This window comes from Eumetopias jubatus, unplaced genomic scaffold (assembly GCF_037043125.1).
Source record: "Eumetopias jubatus isolate StellerSeaLion01/CBP00866 unplaced genomic scaffold, mEumJub1_p1.0 scaffold_5, whole genome shotgun sequence".
NCBI lineage: Eukaryota > Metazoa > Chordata > Mammalia > Carnivora > Otariidae > Eumetopias > Eumetopias jubatus.
The window spans coordinates 38,379,391-38,400,537 of NW_028274811.1; the positions used below are offsets into that span (position 1 = coordinate 38,379,391).

The window sequence follows — 21,147 nt, forward strand, 5'->3', positions numbered from 1 at the left end:
ATGTTCATCAAGGATATTGGTCTGTAATTCTCCTTTATCATAGTCTTTGTCTGGTTTTGGGATCAAGGTAATGCTGGCCTCATAAAATGAGTTTGGAAGTTCTCCTTCCATTTCTTTTTTTTTTTTTTTTTTTGGAACCATTTCAGGACAATAGGTATTAATTCTTCTTTAAATGTCTGATAGAATTCCCCTGGGAAGCCATCTGGCCCTGGGCTTTTGTTTGTTGGGCGATTTTGGATGACTGCTTCAATTTCCTTAGTGGTTATAGGTCTGTTCAGGTTTTCTATTTCTCCCTGGTTCAATTTTGGTAGTTGATACATCTCTAGGAATGCATCCATTTCTTCCAGGTTATCTAATTTGCTGGCATAGAGTTGCTCATAATATGTTCTTATAATTGTTTGTATGTCTTTGGTGTTGGTTGTGATCTCTCCTCTTTCATTCATGACTTTGTTGATTTGGGTCATTTCTCTTTTCTTTTTGATCAGTCTGGCCAGGGGGTTATCAATCTTGTTAATTCTTTCAAAGAACGAGCTCCTAGTTTCGTTGATCTGTTCTCCTGTTCTTTTGGTTTCTAGTTCATTGATTTCTGCTCTGATCTTTATGATTTCTCTTCTCCTGCTGGGTTTAGGCTTTATTTGCTGTTCTTTCTCCAGCTCCTTTAGTGTAGGGTTAGGTTGTGTATTTGAGACCTTTCTTGTTTCTTGAGAAAGGCTTGTATTGCTATATACTTTCCTCTCAGGACTGCCTTTGCTGTATCCCAAAGATTTTGAACAGTTGTGTTTTCATTTTCATTGGTTTCCATGAGTTTTTTTAATTCTTCTTTAATTTCCTGGTTGACCCATTCCTTCTTTAGTAGGATGCTCTTTAGCCTCCATGTATGTGAGTTCTTTCCGACTTTCCTCTTGTGATTGAGTTCTCGTTTCAAAGCACTGTGGTCTGAAAATATGCAGGGAATGATCCCAATCTTTTGGTACCGGTTGAGAACTGATTTGTGACCTAGGATGTGATCAATTCTGGAGAATGTTCCATGGGCACTGGAGAAGAATGTGTATTCCGTTGTTTTGGGATGGAATGTTCTGAATATGTCTGTGAAGTCCATTTGGTCCAGTGTGTCATTTAAAGTCTTTATTTCCTTGTTGATCTTTTGCTGAGATGATCTGTCCATTTCAGTCAGGGGGGTGTTAAAGTCCCCCACTATTACTGTATTGTTGTCAATGTGTTTCTTTGCTTTTCTTATTAATTGCCTTATATAATTGGCTGCTCCCATGTTAGGGGCATAGATATTTACAATTGTTCGATCTTCTTGTTGGATAGACCCTTTAAGTAGGATATAGTGTCCTTCCTCATCTCTTATTACAGTCTTTGTTTTAAAATCTAATTTGTCTGATATAAGAATTGCCACCCCAGCTTTCTTTGGGTGTCCATTAGCATGGTAAATGGTTTTCCACCCCCTCACTTTCAATCTGGGGGTGTCTTTGGGTCTAAAATGAGTCTCTTGCAGACAGCATATGGATGGGTCTTGTTTTTTAATCCAGTCTGATAGCCTGTGTCTTTTGATTGGGGCATTTAGCCCATTTACATTCAGGGTAACTATTGAAAAGTATGACTTTAGTGCCACTGTATTGCCTCTAAGGAGACTGTGACTGTATATTGTCTGTGTTCCTTTCTGATCTATGCTGCTTTTAGGCTCTCTCTTTGCTTAGAGGACCCCTTTCAATATTTCTTGGAGGGCTGGTTTCATGTTTGCAAATTCCTTTAGTTTTTGTTTGTCCTGGAAGCTTTTGATCTCTCCTTCAATTTTCAATGACAGCCTAGCTGGATATAGTATTCTTGGCTGCATATTTTTCTTGTTTAGTGCTCTGAAGATATCTTGCCAGTCCTTTCTGGCCTGCCACGTCTCTATGGATAGGTCTGTTGCCAATCTGTTTCTACCATTGTAGGTTAGATATCTGTTCTCCCGAGCTGCTTTCAGGATTTTCTCTTTGTCTCTGAGACTCGTAAGTTTTACTATTAGATGTTGGGGTGTTGACCTATTTTTATTGATTTTGAGAGGGGTTCTCTGTGCCTCCTGGATTTTGATGCCTGTTTCCTTCCTCACATTAGGGAAGTTCTCTGCTATAATTTGCTCCAATATACCTTCTGCCCCTCTCTCTCTTTCTTCTTCTTCTGGGATCCCAATTATTCTAATGTTGTTTTGTCTTATCGTATCGCTTATCTCTCGAATTCTGCCCTCGTGATCCTGTAGTTGTTTCTCTCTCTTTTTCTCAGCCTCTTTATTTTCCATCATTTGGTCTTCTATATCGCTGATTCTCTCTTCTGCCTCATTTATCCTAGCAGTTAGTGCCCCCATTTTTGATTGCACCTCATCAATAGCCTTTTTGATTTCGACTTGGTTAGATTTTAGTTCTTTTATTTCTCCAGAAAGGGTTTCTCTAATATCTTCCATGCTTTTTTCAAGCCCAGCTAGTATCTTTAAAGTCATGATTCTGAACTCTAGGTCCGACATCGTACTAACGTCCGTATTGAGTAAGTCCCTGGCTGACGGTACTATCTCTTGTTCTTTTTGCTGCGGTAATTTTTTTCATCTTCTCATTTTGTCCAGAGGAGAATAGATGAATGAGAGAACAAAATGCTAACAGGTTAACAATGTCCCCAGCAAATATACTCTATACAAATCAGAAAAGACCTGAAACCAGGGGAAAAGAAAGGGAAAGAAAGGAAAAAGAAAGATAAAAGAAAGAAAAAAAAAACAAAAAGAAAAAGATAAAAACAAAAACAGAACAATACAAAAAAAACAGAATATGATCAAATATGATCAGGCTAGTGCATAGATCAGTGCCACAGACTAGATTTTGGGTGTATTTTGGTCTGTCAGAAAAAAAGTGCCTCCTAAAATTTTAAAGGAAGAAAGACTTATATATGTACAAATAAGGGTTGATACAATGAAGGGATGGAAGATGACTGTAAAGATGAAAATAATAAAAGATTTTATAAAAGGAAGTGATAAGATGTTGTTTGAAAAAAGAAAGAAAATTTAAAAAAAAAAAAGGAAAAAAAAAGGGAGAGAATGTGATCAGGCAGGAGACTAGAACAAAGCCATACACTAGTGATTTAGGGTATATTTTGATCTGTTAGAAGAAACTGTGTCTCATAACTTTAAAGAGGGAACAACTTATATATATATATATGCCAAAAATAAGGGTAACTACTATGAAGGGATAAAATATGACTCTAAAAATGAAAAATAAAAAATGTTTTTTTTAAAAAAAGGGACTGATAAGATGTTGGTTGAAAAAGGGAAAAAGAAAAATTAAAAAACAGTTAAAAAATTAACTTTGAAAAACTAATGAATCATGGTAAAAAAAGCCATGAATTCTATGTGCAGTATCCCCCTCGTACTGGAGTTCTCCCGTTCTCCTTGATCGGTAAACTTGGTCTTGGCTTGCTGGCTGTTCGTGCTGATCTTCGGGGGGAGGGGCCTGTTGCCGTGGTTTCCAAATGTCTTTGCCGGAGGTGGAATTGCCCCGCCCTTGTAGGTCCAGGCTAAGCAAGCTGCTGGGGTTTGCTCTCAGGAGCTTTTGTTGCCTGCAAGCTCTGGTACAGCTTTGGAGGACGAGAGTGAAAATGGTGGCCTCCCAATCTCCACTCGGAGGAGCTGAGAACTCAGGGCCCCGCTCCTCAGTGCGCCCCCAGAGTAAAGCAGTCAGTCACTCCCATCTCCCTGGTCTCCGGCCGCACTCCGTGCTCACCGGGCCTGTGACCGAGCGTTTCTATCTCTGGCACCCGACCCCATGAGGAGTCTCCAAACCCAGCAGATCCCTGCAGTGCACTCCCGCGCTGCTCCTCCCGGGGGAGGGAGGGGAGTCTCCCCGGATCTGCCGCTTGTTGGGTCCCTGCTGCAAGAGCAGTGGCCCGACTGTCGGCGATCACAGTTTATGGCAACCCTGAGCTGAGAGCCCGCGCCTCGGCTCCGTCTCTGCAGCCGGCTTTCCCGCTTCGATACCTGGGAGCTCTGCCGCACTCAGGCACCCCCGGTCTTTCTGTGACCCCGAGGGTCCTGAGACCACACTGTCCCGCGAGGGTTCCACCCCCCGCTTAGCCACTGGAGCGACGTCCCTCAGCGGAGCCAACTTCTAAAAGTTCCGAATTTGTGCTCCGCGGCTCTATCACTTGCCAGAAGCGGCCGACGGAGGCCCCCTCCCCCGCTGTCTATCCTCCCGAATATCGCCTGGGATTCACTTCTCCGCACGTCCTACCTTCCATAGTAGGTAGTTGTTTCTTCTCTGTTCAGAGAGTTGTTGCTACTCTCTTCTTTGGTCTCCTGTTGAGTTTGTAGGTGTTCAGAATGGTTTGATCCCTATTCAGCTGAATTCCTGAGACCAGACGAAATCCAGGTCTCCTACTCCTCCGCCATCTTGCTCCGCCCCCTCAGAAAATGCTGTCTCTTTCCAGGACTACATGAAAATCACCCAAATCTGATTAAATCTTAAAATGAATTTACCTTCCTTAAAATTTCTGGAACCACATTCTGACAGACTGCAATCCTCTTTCTATAGATGATCCCTGTTGAGACATCTAGAAACAGAAAATTTTTACACTCAAAAAGTTTTTAAGGAAATGTATTCTTGTCCTATGTCAATAAAACTTTTCATGTCGATGTCAATTTTCTATATGTAGAATTCCTAGAGAAAAATGTTTAACTCAAAACTCAGTGTCCCTGACCACTTTTCTGAGCTAAATCATTCCAAATACACTCATCTGTGATCAAGGAATAAGGGTGAGACAGCTAACTCACACCGCACATTCTAAAATCAAGGATAAAGAATCACGAACCATTCACTGCTCTGGACAATCAATGTCATCACTCCAACAACAAGGGCCAATGAGCCTTGTCTTCAACTCCAATAAAAAGAATGTTTTAACAAAAAAATGGAGACTCGATTCTGCCACTTTCTGCACCAACCATGTTTTCAAGCACAGGCTTCTGGCTACAAAATTTAAATCTATAATTAATTATATTAGCCATACTCTTTACTCACAGGGAAGCAGCTTCCCTGTGACTGGCACTACTCTGTTTTGGAGAGAGAATAGCACCAATAATGTAAAAAACACAAAATAAATGTGAATTAAGAAACAGGGAGACCAGGTCAGAAAAAAAAAAAATAACTGAGTTGTTGTCCTTTGCCCTGTAAATTAATGTGACTCAGCCAAGCTCCTATAGGGTTTCTCAAACTCTGGCTAGAGTAGCCTTGAACGCTGGTGCAAACACCCAGACTGCCCAGAAGCCACTGCCAGGTTGAGAAGCGGGCTCATCTCCTTGCCCACTGGCATTCCTTTAGCCATCCCATCCAAAGTCTGCAGCACACATACTTAAAATGGATTAGCCAATCTTGTAGGCAAAGATGCCCCCGTCAATGGTAGAAATTATAATTAATGTTTCTATACCACTTTGGGATGTGCACATTGTTCTCTCATTTGATCTTCACAAGCAGGATTATTATTATTTTCTTCTTCTAATTATTATTATCTTCTAAGCAGGATTATTATTTTCCCATTTAATAAAGGAAGAAACTGAGCCTTCAGGAAGTTAGGTCATGCAGGTAATAATCAGGGCTTGAAATCAGATTTCTTTTTTTTTTTTAAAGATTTTATTTATTTATTCATGAGAGACAGAGAGAGAGAGAGAGAGAGAGAGAGAGAGAGGCAGAGGGAGAAGCAGGCTCTCAAGGAGCAGGGAGGGGAGCCCGATGCGGGACTCGATCCCAGGACTCCGGGATCATGACCTGAGCCGAAGGCAGATGCTTAACCATCTGAGCCACCCAGGCGCCCGAAATCAGATTTCTCTGATGCCAAATAACACATCTCTCCCACACTGAGTGCAGATACATGGGAAAAAAAAAAGTTTTTTAAACTATTTTTTATAGACTTATGGACATGAAGAAAAGACCCTCACAAGCGAAACAGTTTTGTGCCCACCAAGCACAGAGAAGACTTCAGAGTCACGTCATGAACAGTGGCCTATCATATGTTTTCTCGGAAGGCTCAAGAGCATGTCAGAAGTGGGCCTGGGTGTTTCCAAAGTGTTTCCTCTGCTGTTTATACACAGATTCCGTCCATCACTAGAGCTTCCTGCATGGCCCGGTTCCCAGGCAAGGACAGTGGAAATGCTTACAGTGAGATGTGAATGACAGTGAGCAGGGCAGACTCCTACATTCTAATCCGGGGGTGAGTAAACACTTCCTGTAAAGGGCCAGATGGTACATATTTTAGGTCTTGTGGGCCAGTCTTGTCACAACAACTCAACTCTGCTGTTGTTGCAAGGAAGAAGCCATAGACAATATATAAACAAGTGGGCATGGCTGTATGCCAATAAAACTTTATTCACAACATCAAGCAGGACAAGCATAGTTTGTCAACCCCTGCTCTGGTCAATATGGAACCACGCTGTCAAGTACAGTTATGATTCCATAATCTAATCACTATAGTCACATTTTATATATGTGCTACTAATCACAACTATTTTGCCATCTATAAAATGATGTATAAATATATGATAGGGATATAGCCATATGACCTTGGGCAATTTATTTAACCTCTCCATACCTTGGTCTCTTCATACATTAAATGGGAGTAATAATAATACGTACACCATACATTAGTCTAAAGATGAAATGAGTTAGTAAAGTGAGAGTGCTTGGCACATACGAAGTGCTCAGAAATGTTAGCTGTTACTGCTGTCACCAGTTATTAATTGAGAGAATGACAAGAGCATACTGAGCAAGCCCTCTGCTGCTGTACGTGCTGGGTACTCTTTCCTGTCACTTCAAAAACAGAAATATACCAGGCTACACACACACAACACCTTTAAGAAAATCAGTATCACTTAATGATCATCACCGAAGTGAGGTATAATTCAGAGATCTTACCTCTTTTTTCCTCCACAATTTTTACAGAGATGACATTTTTATCCATGGGGTTGGGATACTAAATGAAAACACATAAAGAAGAATTACCATTTGTCTTTTACCAAAGTGAATTCTTTCCCAGCGACCACGGTTTTTTGCAGGAACAGTACATATTTTCCAAGAACCTCTAAGGCCCATTTGCAATCAAGGCTCTTCACTTTACTACTTGGGCCTAGACGAGTGCTATCATCAACTGAACCCGTATAAATCCAGGGAAAACCCTGAGAGCCCACCTAGCCCTGGGCGGAGAAGGGAGGATGAGGTGAAACTAGGTTAATTACGGAACCAGTCTTACATAAATGAAGAGTGCCCTCTGTGCCAGGCCCTGTGCTACAGGCTCTCTTTACTTACACGATCTTGTTCAAATCCCAAAACAGCCTCTCTCTCTGCTGTGACTGGGTCATGTATTATCATTGTCTCATCCGTCAGAAATGGAAACTGAATAAAGATCAGAGAGTCTAGGATCACCCAGCTAGTCAGTGGGAGAGCCGTGAAATTCAACCAGGCCTAATACAAAGTGAACCTTTCCCTACGATCATATACCATCACCTGACAGCTGGGCTGGTATCACAGGAGAACAATTAACAGAAGTAGTCTACTCCAGGGGCTCAATAAATCGTTTATCTATTAATTCCCCTGAAAGACAATTTGGATATAACAAGGCTGGGAAAAAAGCTACCATTTTTGTCGTGGCAGTTTACATACATTATTTCAATTTAATTCTCAAATGAACACCATGAGGTATATGCTTTTTCCCTTTCACATGTGTAAAATAAGGCCCAGATAAACTAAGTAGTTTGCTCAAAATCACCCAGCTAAAGAGCACCGAGACTGTAATTTACCCACAGCTATTCTCTATTACCTTTTAAACCTGCCCACCAACTTACCCTTAAATCTCCTCAGAATTACCCAAATCCAGTCCTTTCTATGGCTCAGATGCAAAGAAAGAGACTTCGGGAGTGGAAGTGACTTCCTCAAAGCCATAGGACAAGGCAGCCCCTAATTCAACCCTGCTGAGCACCCCTTGGGCTCTTCATCTAGAAGCTTACACTGCTTCATCATGTGACCAAACCTGAAAAGGAAATTACAGGAAGTCCCATCCAAGACATCATGAAGGACCAACGGGGGATGAAAGCAGTGAAGAAGCTGAGAGGCAAGGGAAGAGGGGCCCTCCACTCGGTGAATTTGAGCTTCAAGTCTTTGGAACCCCAGGAAGTGGTATATGCAATTCAATGAGTGTGGGTCTCCCCATCTCACACCAGCTACCTATATGCATCCGTGTGTGTGTGTGTGTGTGTGTGTGTGTGTGTGTGTGTGTGTGTGTGTGTGTATGTGACAGAGACAGAGAGAGAGAGAGAGGTTGGCTAACTGGTTGATCTTCAAAGAAAAGGGTCCACTACTTTCACACATATTAAAGATATTTGTGGCCTCGAAAGACACTGAAAGACACTCACAGGCTCTGTGAGAACAGGAATATGATCTACTTCAGTCACTCTATCTCTACCACTAACACAGTGTTTGGCACATAGTGGGCACTCAATAAATTTTTGCTGAATGAGTGATTTAGGGAGATGAACCTCACAGACCTCAGGGGTCAATCTGGAAAATAAACCTCACTTTGCTTGGGGACCTATTTGTGAAGAGAACACAGATGATCAGTAATCAGCAGCCTCGACACCTCATCATGCTCCATGCCAAAAACTCTGACATTCACACTTCCGTCCTGGCAACTGCAATCTTAAGAACTAATCACAAAGTGGATTTTTAAGTATTCATTCATTCATTCATTTCTGCTCCAGAAAAAAATGCTGAAAATTATGATGACTGCTTTCTTGAAGTTTAACTTTCAGATAATGTCCACTAGAGAAGGTCAGATTTAGCTACTCTGCTTCTTGGCAAGGGGCCTCACTTACAGAGCACCCTTGAAGCAAGGAAAATATCTCAGGCTCGCCCAGATCCCCTGAATTGCGTGTGTGTTTGTGTGCGTGAATAAAAACTTTACTAAGGTAAAATGAAAGTCTGAAATTATTTCCTTCACTAGTCCTAGTTTGCTCATTTTGTATTCATCAATACATCCTGACTGAATATTACAAATATACTGTAAGTTGTAGGAAGATTACTGAACTAAATTATGGAAGAGATCTGAAATATAATCACCAGAGGAGGATAGTGATAAAAGCTTTCAAGTTCTGATTACTTCACCAAGTTATCAGTGAAATTCCTAAAGAATATAAACTCAGAAATTTCACACTTTTACATAATTTTAAGACTTGCTTATTAAGCCAATGGGCATTGACTGAAACAACAGTGAAAATTCTCTATTCATTCTTCATTTAAGAGGTTTTTAAGTACCTACCATGCCAGGCACAGTTCCAGGTACTGAGGATGTAGTAAAGAAACAAACAAACCTGTAGTCTCTTACAGAGTTTACGTATTAATTGGGGGAAAAAACAAAAAAAAATAAACGTATCAGGAGAAAAATAAACACATCAGACTCAGGGATAATAGGGAAGTGGGAAATCGTGGAGAGGGGTCATTGTAAAATACCTGAGGGTCACCCTTGTAAATAACAATGAAGTAAAATGAAGGTTTCAGCCAAACACAAGAGATCCTGAACAATTCACTTTAGCAAAATCATCTGCATGATTCAAGTCATTTTCCCACCCAACTACTTTGGGGAGTTGAAGAGACACGAGCCTCATGTTTCCACATGAGAATGGGAAAAGAAATGAGAGGTTTATTTACAATAGCTAAATCCCATAATGTGAAAGGCATATATTCTAACTTTTTTAAAATTAAAGATTTACTGTGCTGAGGCTCCCCCTACCTGGCATTACTTGAAATGATCTGACGCCATCTCGTGGTAACTTGAATATTCATGATTGAATTCAGGAACCTTCTGAAGTCAGGTAATAAGGGGTTGAGAGAGGGAAGGCTCTCAGAGAGACGGTCATCACCAGGAATGGCAATTTGAAAAGACAGGAGGCAGTGGACAGGTTTCTCTGGACACCTTTTCAAACACGGTGTGACATTAGAACGGATCAAGCTAGGTCAGGATCAAGACCATCAAAGACTTAGTGAGCATCCACTGATCTAATGCACCAGGTATTAGAGGTCATCTCATGCATTATTTCATTTAGTACTTCCCCAAAGGAGAAGGCCTACTAACTACTATTAAGACAAGGAGTTTGCGCTAGAAACAGAAATGGCGTAAAGCCTGCACACAAGCAGGGTCACACAGATTTCCCAATCCCCACTCCACACTAGCAACTCTCATGGAAGCAAAGTGGTCTAAACACCCAGATGTCTGCCAAAAATGCTTGCCATCCCAGAACCTGGCTGGCTCAGTGGATCACAAACTGTAGTGGCATAACAATTGCCAAATGGAGCTGTGTACATTCACCCTGCGTGCCATATATTCTGGGGGACTTATGGGGTTTTCCAAAGTATATTTCACTTCATTTTGAACTTACTTATGATTTTACTTCCTTTATAGAATGTCTAAAAGAAATCCTTTTTCCTTCCCCAAGATATAAATCTATTGCAAATATCAGAGTCTAACCAGGGTAAAATGTAGACTCCTCTACAATGTCATATACCTTGCTTTCATTTACCTTTTACATATTAAAAGGTAAGAGGCCTAAATAAATAAATAAAAGGTAAGAAGCTCCAAAGAGCAAAACACTGGGTAAAAAAGAAAATATACATTAAGACAAACAAAGAGCTTTGAAAAGTGAGAGGCCAAGAAATTGAGTCCATCTAATTACAGGAATAAGAGTTAATATACTTGGGGGAGCAGCTTCATGAAGATACAGTCATTTACCTTTCTCATTTACAAGGGAAAAATATACAAGCTTTCATAAAGCCTACCCTTAAGAGTAAGGAGTTTTTAAAATATCAACTTTCCAAAAAGCTCAGAAGTCAATGCCTGCCTTTTATAATAACACCCCCCCAAAAAAGTTAATGACCTCCAAAGGAACCATTGTTTACCAACTTCCAAATGGCATTATTGAAGAGAGCACAAGGAAGCAACCGAGCTGACAGATCTGTATGATTAGTCGTATGTACAAAGGCCAAGCGGACCTAAAATAAGTCTGTATATTAAACATTTCTGTTTTATAAGCACTACGAAAATCTTTGCTGCTCAGGCTGCTTCCAAAAATGTGTGTGCAAATGGGTGGAGCAGCTGAAAAGAGACTCGACCTTTAGCTAAACAAAGAAATCACCATGAACTGTGCCAAATTAATGAGCTACACACAATAGTGTATCTTAGAGGAAAGCAAAGTTGATTTTATACCAAGATCAAATGAATCATCGATTAATCAAAATTTCAATGATCAAGAACAAAACATATTTAAGTCAATAAATTTTTGAATGGTTGTTCCTTGGCCTTTCAGACCAGTAGGAGGATGAAGTAGAAAGAACAAAGGACAAGGAGCCAAGACGTACAGAACATGATGCTACCATCTGTGAAGCCAGGGGGCGGGTCACCAGAGGATACTCAAGGCCCTTCTCCCTGCGACAAGTTACGATTCTAGACAAAGGCCAACAATGTCACATCACCCTTATTCATTCAAAGACGTCCTAACAGGGATGCCTGGGTGGCCCAGTTGGTTAAGCATCTGCCTTCGGCTCAGGTCATGATCCCAGGGTCCTGGGATCGAGCCCCGCATCAGGCTCCCTGCTCACCAGGGAGCCTGCTTCTCCCTCTCCCACTTCCCCTGTTTGTGCGCTTACTCACTCTCTCTCTCTCTCTCTCTGACAAATAAAATCTTTTAAAAGAAAAAGTCCTAATAATTGGCAATGACATAGTAAAGTTTTTTGAAGGAAACAGCTTATAATTATGACATAAAGGAAAACCCTCGTATCTCAATGTTAAATGCATACATAAACCAAATGCATTTAAAGATACACAGTCTACAAAATAAATGACCAGTACTCTTCAAAAGTACCATGGTCCAGAAAGACAAAAAAAAAAAAAAAAAAGAGTGAGGAAGTGTCCCACAACGCAGGAGACTAACACATAACTAAATGCAATGTGGGATCCTGGATTGACTCCCACACTGGAAAAATAATATGAGTGAACTACTGCCAAATTTCAATAAGTCTGTAGATTAGTTAACACTGTATCAATGCTAATACCCTGGTTTTTAAAATGATACACCAGTTTAGGAAAGCTGGGTAAAGGAATTTTTTTGTCTGTTTTGCAACATTTTATAAGTCAAATTACTGTTGACCCTTGAACAACATGGGTTTGAACTGCGTGGGTCCACTTCTATGTAGACTTTTTTTTTTTCAATAAATACAATACAGTACTGTAAATGCATTTTCTCTTCCTTATGGTTTCCTTAACATTTTTTTTCCTCTAGGTTTCTTACAGTCAGAATACAGTATATGCTTTACATAATGTGCAAAATGTGTGTTCACTGACTATTCGTGTCATCAGTAAGGCTTCCAGTCAGTGGCGGACTACTCGGAGTTAAGTTTTGGGGGAGTCACAAGTTACACAGATGCACAGCTTAAATTGTGTGGGGGCCAGGGCCCCTATAAACACCATGTTATTTAGGGTCAAATGATTTCTCAGTGAAAAGCAAAGAAATAAAAAGCAAAATGAGAATGAATACAGAGTGTTGAAAACAGAATGAGTTTTAGAATCCAAGAGACCTCAGTCTGAAGCCCATCTGTGGGAGTCTTGGGGAAATTACTTTAATCTCAGGCTGCATTAATTTCTTCATCTGTACAATTAGGGGAAAAAAATCCATCACAAAGAGTTGCCAGAGAGACTAAAAGGAATAATGTTATGTAAAGTATAACACCTGGGCACCGGGCAGGTTCTCAATAAACGGTACCGGTTTTTTGCTACTAAAGAATGAAATCAACAGTTTTAAAACTTAGTTTCAGGACTTTCAGTGTCTATCTTGCAATTCACTGTGGTGTGGCACTGAGTATACTCCTAGTATCCTTCTGCAAGCCAAACAGATTTAAGTGATGACTTAAAAATTATCAGAAGATATTTCTTCTTTTCCAGACTAGTAAAACTTCACAAGCTAATGCTTTACCGATTTGGGGTCTATGTGACAAGAACTCCTGACACATTCCTCCCTACTAGCATTAGGGAAGGCATCATGTGAGAGAAGGAGGACTAGAGAGAACATTTACTTTTTTAAAAAGGCAATAAACTCTAAGTACTCTAAAAGCTGTCACAGATTTATAATTAAGATACAGGCTGCCTGGCTGGCTCAGTCGTGTGACTCTGGATCTGGTGGTCATGAGTTCGAGCCCCACAGTGGGGTAGAGATTACTTAAAAATAAAATCTTATAAAAAAAAAAAAAAACTACGATCCTTGCCCCACACACTATGTCTGTAATATGCCCCTGAGAAAGCACTCACGATAAAAATTAATGTATTTCCCTCTGTCCCCTTGACAGTGAGCTCCTTGAGGGCTTAGGCAATGTTTTATTTACCTCCTCGTCTCCGGAGGGCAAAATGATACACAGACTTATTATAAATATCCATTAGTAGACATATGAAAGCTTTACTATTACTGCTTTGATAGTTAAAAACTGCCCTACCTTCTATAAACTAATTAAGCCACAACCACCACTAGATAAGTTTCCGAGCACACTTTCCCAGCGTTTAAATAACATTTAAAAAATAAGTCATAATTCAAATGTGCACCATTATTCATGCTCTTTCTTCTCTTTATTACTCCAGGTTGGTGAAGATTTCTGCAGACTGCTTCTCTCAGCTTTTTATTTTCAGGTTCATGGAATAAATGTGAGAAATTATTATTGTCAGGAACACTATCAAAATTTTTAACAAGTATTCAAAGCACCTACTGTGTGCCGACATGAAGTTAAGTGTGTTACATGCAACTATGTGCGTTAGCCACTTAATTTCCCCCAACAATGCCAGAAGACAGTTACTATTATCATATTCTGCAGATGAGGACCCTGAGGCAGAGAAAAAGAACTGACTTGCCCAAACTCACACAGCTAGAAGCGCTCCGTCCCCCCGGCTGATATCAGAGCCTGTGCTCTTCCCGTTTGCACCATTCTGCTTCATGTCGTACCTAATCTTCTTCTAGCAGGATTGAGGATAGGAAGATTAAAAAAGACTATTACAGTGTAAGTAAAAAGATAAATAACTGTTATGTTAAACTAGCCCTATCATTTGTCAAATCATTTATTTTGGAAATATGGGTTCACCCCAAATAGTTTAGGAGCTTTTCAGGAAGAGATGTTCCCCACAAGTAAGCGGCAGATTTGCAAGGGAGAAAAGATAGGATCAGAAATGGAAACATTAATTACCCAGTCAACTTTCTACTCTAAATGGAAATAGCCACTCATAAATCGCCTTTATGAGTTTAAGGGTAAACACTCAAACCATTTTGTTCAGCACGTCAGGCTCCTGGCTAGAATAAATAAAAGTCCGAGGCCACTGTGTTGAAGCAGAAAGAAATTATTTTAATCTGTCCATTTTATTACAGTGCCATAAGTAAGGACATGTTACTGAACCCCACACTAACTTCAGTCTCAAATTACACAAGGCTAAACTCCAGAGTGGTGTACTTCATTCACTCACTCCACAAGGATTTGTTGAGCACCTACTATATTCCAGGATCTCTTTGGGTACTTGGGCTGCATCAGGAACAAATGAAAGATCTCTGCCCATGAAGCTTACACCCAATTCACAATGACTCCTTTGCCTACAGCACAGAAAGAAAATTAACCTGAACAACTCTATAGTAAGAAAAACTCTAACTTCTTTGGCCTTAACTGAGAATAAACAAGAAAATCCAGTCAACACAAGGGCCCTCTGAGTCCTTTTCAATGACTATAAATTTTAGGTAGAAAAACTGAAGGAGTGTTTGAATCCAGCTCATGAATGCAAGCCCAGTAAACAGATCCATGTGGGCTTGAATAGATGAGTGAGCTTCTAGCCTGCAGCCAGGCAACCCTGTCTGCTCTTTGTGGGTGGTTTTAAGTAAAAGGAAGGAAAGAGCTGTAAGTGATAAGAGCTAGAAAGCTAAGAGTCATACAAAGAAAGCAGCCTAAATGCACTGTCAGGTGCAGTGACAATACAGTGCATGGAAACTACAGTTTAGCATCTGATGAATAAACCATTTTGGGTCTCACAGCATTCCTCCATGAAGGGTTCATTGAGAAACACTGTATTCCATGAACAAAGAGTTCTGTGGTGTGTTTTCAAGGTGCCACTTAGCTTTGAAAGCATGTAGCTAATATTTTGCCTGTGGTATCCAACAGGCAGGTGTAAGAAGAGCAAACATTCCTCAGGTTTTAAAAATAGTAGTATATAATAACTTGGAAGGCAAGTCCTAACATACCAAAAGACGTAGATCAGTAGACTCTATTTAAAATAGAACATCCTCAGTGCTGAAACAGCTTCAAACATACCATTGTGCAAAATCAGATTAAATGCTTTCAGAGATCCTCATATGACTGTCCCTTCTGCCAAGTGCCTTCCTTTGAAAAAAATACATAAAGACTAAAAGAAAAATAAAAGTATATTTAGCCACAAAGATCATTCTTACTACCTTATACTTATAAAAAGCTCATGCTTGCAAACTCTTACACATTTGATCCTCACAACAATCCTGGGAGATGAGGTACATGGCATTATTGTTTCACAGACACGAAATGAAGACAGTAGAGTTGTCATGTACAGTTGTGCATGTTGCTCACTGCACAAGGTCTTCTGGTCAAGGAGGCTAGGGGGCACAGGGCTACCCAGCCACCTAGTGGAAGGAGTGCTGAGACAGAGCAGCGACCAGACTTGGGTCCCCACACCCAGGAACTGGCTAACAAACCACAATAACCCAGTTTTCTAGCCCTGCGAGCAGATGTGGCTTGCCATCAGAAACTAAAGACAGAAGCCAGGAGCCACAAGCTCCAAACAAGAACCCCTCACCCAGATTTCAACCAGTCTGATCCCCTTCAGACACTGTGCAAACCCTCCAGCGCCTAAAAGGAATGCTTGGCTGTGAAAACCGAACCAATCTAAGCCAAGATGGACCCCACTGATGACCCTTTTTCAGCCTAAGCCTCCTTAAAACTCTCTGAGACCTCTCCTTGGGGAGCCAGACTGCAGAATCTTTATTCTGTCTCCCCTGTACTGAAACATTAAGCCCTGATAAAGCCTTGCCTGGAACTTCCGCTCAGCCTGCATTTCTAGGGCTTAGACAGCTCAAGAGCCTGACTGGGTAACAGCCCCTCTTGCTAATTTGCATAAATAGCCCCATTTCCTTTCCACTAGCCCCACTGACTGTGAGCTTGTGGAGTCCACCATCTAGATGAGGCCTCTTTCTACTTTGCACATGGGCACAGTACAGACTGGCAAAAACCATGTCCCAAGGCCACCCAAAAACTGCTTTGAATGGGGAAAGCACAATGATCAGAAACCAGATCTATTGACTTCCAGTTCATGGCTTTAAGAAATGTAAGGTGAAATGCTCACAGCAAGTGGATTTACTGACATCTCATAATTTATTGAGTCACACAGCCCCTCTGAGGCATTGCTTTGTGAATAAAAATAACGGAAGTGTGGTGTCACCCATAGTGTTTGCATTGTCCCACTGCTAGGCCTTTTCTGAAAATATTCTTTCCCTAGCCCTGCCTTCCAAAATATCCTATTTACTATGTGTCAGGCACTTGACTAAGTGTTTTACAAGAATTCTAACACATTGTAACTGAATGCAGCCCTATAAATGACCTCAGCTGTAACATATGCACACAAAACCAGTCAGCTGAGCCCTGACAACCCACAGGATGGTGAGACCCAAAAGTCTACCATTGGTTTAATCCACTAAATCACAGGGGCGATTTGTTACAGAGCAAGAGAAAACTGAAACACTGTATTTTCTCACCTTAGCACACATCCCGCACCATACCCTTACATCAGGCACAAAGGGTGCAAGATGAATAAACTGTAAGAGAAGACTAAAGAAAACTGAGATTGGATAAAGAGCACAGCAAAGATGATTCTGGAACGTTTTATTCCCTCAATAATCGTCTGAGTGCCTATTATGTGGCAGGCAGCACAGCCTGGGGACTAGGGGTTGAGACTTTGGATGTGCTGAAATCCTGGATCTCCCAACTGCTGGCTGTGGGAACTTGGAAAAGTTGTTTAAACTTCTCTGAACCTCAGTTTCTCTAGGTAGTGAAATGGAAATCGGTCCTAAGTCCTTCCCGCAGCTGCTGGACAGAGTAAACAGGATAATGTATGAAAGCACTCTCCCTCCTCCTCCCTTCTTCCCTAAGAAACTCCTATTCACACTTCAGCCATCATTTGACAAAGGCCACTTTTTCAAGAAAGGATTTCCTAATGGCCACCTTGGGGGACTTTAGCAGGCCTTCCCTGCTATATTTGGTCCCAGCAATATGAACTTTCTCTGCGTAAATACACATCATCAATTTTAAGTATGTGTTCATTAGTTGTTAATTTCTTAACATCAGTCTCCCCGACTAGAGACCATCAGCTCCGTGAGAAGAGGGTCTATCTGCTGGGCCCTAGCCCCGAGCCTGGCACACAGAAGAAAAGTATCTCTAAACACCTGTTGAATGAAAGAAAAGCATTTAGCCCAGAAGCATGACCACATGCCAAGTACCCTTGAAAAGAGAGCTGGGCATTGTGCTGTGTGCTTCTGCAGGAATGAGTCCTGCCCCCAAGAAGCTTAGGGTCTCATGAGGGAAAAAGGTATGTGCAGAAGTAACTACCCAACACTGCAGAAGATAGTCAGGGATGCCTAGGTCAAGTGCTCCTCCAGTTCTGACAAGACGGAGATCAGCTCTTGATAAGGATAATCCAGAAAGGCATTCCAAGGGAGCAGTGACATGAGAGAATCCACCCTCCAGACTGCCAGACCTAATAAAAAATGGAGTGTTAAATGTAGTGAAAAGAAGGGGCACATGCACCCCAATGTTCACAGCAGCAATGTCCGCAATAGCCAAACTGTGGAAAGAGCCGAGATGCCCTTCAACAGATGAATGGATAAAGAAGATATGGTCCATATATACAATGGAATACTACTCAGCCATCAGAAAGGATGAATACCCAACTTCTGCATCAACATGGATGGGACTGGAGGAGATTACGCTAAGTGAAATAAGTCAAGCAGAGAAAGTCAATTACCATATGGTTTCACTTATTTGTGGAACATAAGGAACAGCATGGAGGACATTAGGAGAAGGAAGGGAAAAATGAGGGGGGGGAATCAGAGGGAGAGATGAAGAGACTATGGACTCCGACAAACAAACTGAGGGTTCTAGAGGGGAGTGGGGTGGGGGGGATGGGTTAGCCCGGTGATGGGTATTAAGGAGGGCACGTAGTGCATGGAGCACTGGGTGTTAGACGAAAACAATGAATCGTGGATCACTACGTCAAAAACTAATGATGTACTGTATGGTGACTAACATAATAAAATTAAATCAAATTAAATTTTTAAAAAGTTTTATTGACTGTTTCTCCTTTGGGCCCAGAAGTCTGGCCTAAGGCAAAGTGTCCACCAGATCCACAATTCATTCTTTCATTCATTTATTCATTCATCATTTACCAGTTTTTACTGAGCACCTACTAGGTGGTAGGCACCATTCTAGCTACTGAAGATCAATGAAAAATATCAACAAACTGACATTCTCCTGAAAAAGAAGGGAAAAAAAGCCTCTATCGCAACACCATGTTAACCAGCGTCCTAACCAATCCTTGTGACTGGGTGCCCAACCGCATCACCTCCTCTAATGGGGGTCCGGTCTTATCACTTAAAAAACTGACTTCCTCTCCCAGCATCTCTGTTTTGCTTCTGGGTTATATATGGAGCACATTGTCTGGTGGCCGCTGCCCAGGCAAATGATAATTCTTGCAAATCTTGCTTTAAAAAGTGAAAGCTGAAGGGGAACCTAAAATACCTTCTGATATAAGGCTCTTATCTTAGATGCAGAAAGCGAGGACTGAAGAGAAGATGACCCTTGACCAAATGAAGTAACTAAAGGCAGAGAGAGACTACAGTTCAGGAGTCTCAGCTCCCAGGCCTGGGTGCTCTCCATTTCTCAAAGAAATTTCCGAATCTTCTACCACGAGCATAGCCTTAGGAGGCGCCCCTGGGATAGAGGAACACTGAATATCGAGCCTCGGGGGCAGGTATAGTAATACAAACAACTTTAACATTTCAGTCTAAGCACTTACGTGAACTATCTCACTTGATTCCTCACAACCAGCCCTTGGGGTTAGTACTTTCATTTCCCCCATTTCACAGATCAAAAAACGAAGGCACAAACGAAGCCACCTGCCCCAAGTCCCGCAGCCGTTTCATAAAAAAGAAAGTAGCGAGGTGGTAGAGCGACAACGCTGAGTAAACTAGGGTGATCGCTTCCACGGTTCCCACTGGCTTTTATGGCGGGGGTCCACGATGTACTAGAAAGATCGACAAGTCATGTGCAACTTCAACCAGGCTCCAGAACTAGTATTCCCCACAACTGTGGGGCAGGGTGTGAACGTGCTGCCGCGCACGGTGCCTTCTCCTCATCCCAGGGAGGGGTAGGAAACCTTCGAGGAAATCCACTTCCACCCCCGCCCCCGCACATCCCGAGGCCAAACCCGCAGCTGGGGCGCGAGAGCGCGGGCGCGGACCCCGCGGGGGCAGGGGAAGGGACCGGGGCAGGCGGCGGGCGAGCTGGGCGGGGGGTCGGGGCGGCCCGGGGGAACGCAAGCGCGGCCCGGGGCGGAGCGGGCGGGTACCTTGCGGAGGAAGCTGGCGACCACCTGCTCGAAGGGGTACTTGTATACCTGGCGCACGTCCACCGTGACCCCCATCCCCGCACGCCAGGGGCCGGGTTGTGCCGCGGCCGCAGGCGTCCAAACCCGCCGGGCCAAAGGGGCGTGGGAGGTTTTTTCCCCCCCCTTTTCAAACTTTCGAAACTTTATTGTCCTCCCGAAGGACAGACAGGCGGTCGCGCCCCGCCCCCTTCCGCCCCCGCGGTGTGTGGGCGGCGGGAGGCCCGGGCGCGGCTCCGGAGGTCTGGGCACTGCGGGCGCCTGGCGGGAGGGGCCCGCCCGGAGGGGCCCGGCCCGCGCTCTGCCGCCTGGACCTCCGGACGCGTGCTCTTCTGTGGTCACCTCGCCTGAGCTTCGAACTCAGCAGCCCTAAGAAAAGTGATCATAAATACGGAAACTACCCGCCCTCCAAGTTTGGGTTGTAATATAACCCTCCTCCGTGTTGCTGCGTCCCCTGTGACAAAGGTCAGCAACTGCATGACACAGACGACCTGGGCCGCCGCCTCAAAAAGCTGTAAGTTGGGCCTCTAGGAAAAATTGCCTATATGCCCTGGGAGTGTTCAGGAAATAATCATGGCTTAGCATATCCGACCCTGTAAGGAAATTCCTGTGCCCCTCAAAGTTGAAACACCATGGAGCAAGGAACAAAGGGGCAGGAAAATAATTTCAATACTTTTCACTGGACTGTACAGATTTTGCAAGAACGTGCAAGTGAATCCATTTATTCAATTAGTTATTCAACGTATCACTTACTGAGCGTTACTCTGTGCCAAGCACTGTGGTAGGCACGGCACATTCAGTAGCAAATAAAGCATGGTCCCTGCTGGCAGGTACGATGGGTCAGCCAGGTGATTTGACATCCAATAAACAAAATTGGAACACAAACAGGATAATGGATTAAAGGTATGGGGGTGGGGCCTGATTTTAGCTAGAATGAATGAGGCAGGTCTCAGAGGTGGTGACTTCCACATTTATAATTTTATAATCTTGCTTGCTACTGACACACAAAGTCATCCTGGGATTGCAAAACCATACACTGGGGTAAATCCAGCTCCCCATTACTCAGGGCTTCACTCCTGCCGCTGCAAGAGACTAGAGACAAATATACACCCATCCTAACAGGCCTCATTTTAAATTCATAACCACTAACCTCAAGGGGCCTTTTAATGGTGCTAGACAAAAAAAAAAACAAAACCCTACATTTCTCTCACCCACTAACTGTCCCATAGTCTTCTCACCTCAAACCCCCAACACTTCCTTCCCAGCCTTATTCTCAGACGACTTCCTTGCTTCCTTTTTTACTTAGTGATTAGGAAACCTCTCTCTACCATATCTGTCTACTCATCTGTCCAAATGCCCTGCCTTCTCTCCTGTTCCTGTGAACTGTCATGC

At 42.5% G+C, this 21,147-nt stretch overlaps 1 protein-coding gene across 3 annotated transcripts in view; it reads right to left on the reverse strand.

Moving 5' to 3' along the window:
- PRELID2 (PRELI domain containing 2) overlaps window positions 1-19,861 on the reverse strand; it is a 75,281-nt gene extending 55,420 nt beyond the window's left edge. Inside the window, exons 1-3 of one of the 3 annotated variants that reach the window (XM_028119140.2) lie at window positions 19,768-19,861; window positions 6,927-6,984; window positions 4,502-4,575 (exon numbers count right to left, since the gene is read on the reverse strand). In XM_028119140.2, coding sequence (XP_027974941.1) covers window positions 4,502-4,575; window positions 6,927-6,984; window positions 19,768-19,794 — 159 coding nt within the window. In that variant the 5' untranslated portion in view covers window positions 19,795-19,861. Of the gene's footprint in view, window positions 1-4,501; window positions 4,576-6,926; window positions 6,985-7,316; window positions 7,376-19,719 lie in introns of those variants that run through there. The other 2 variants (XM_028119139.2, XM_088023307.1) reach the window with 2 other exon arrangements.
- Between the last annotated feature and the right edge of the window lie 1,286 nt (window positions 19,862-21,147).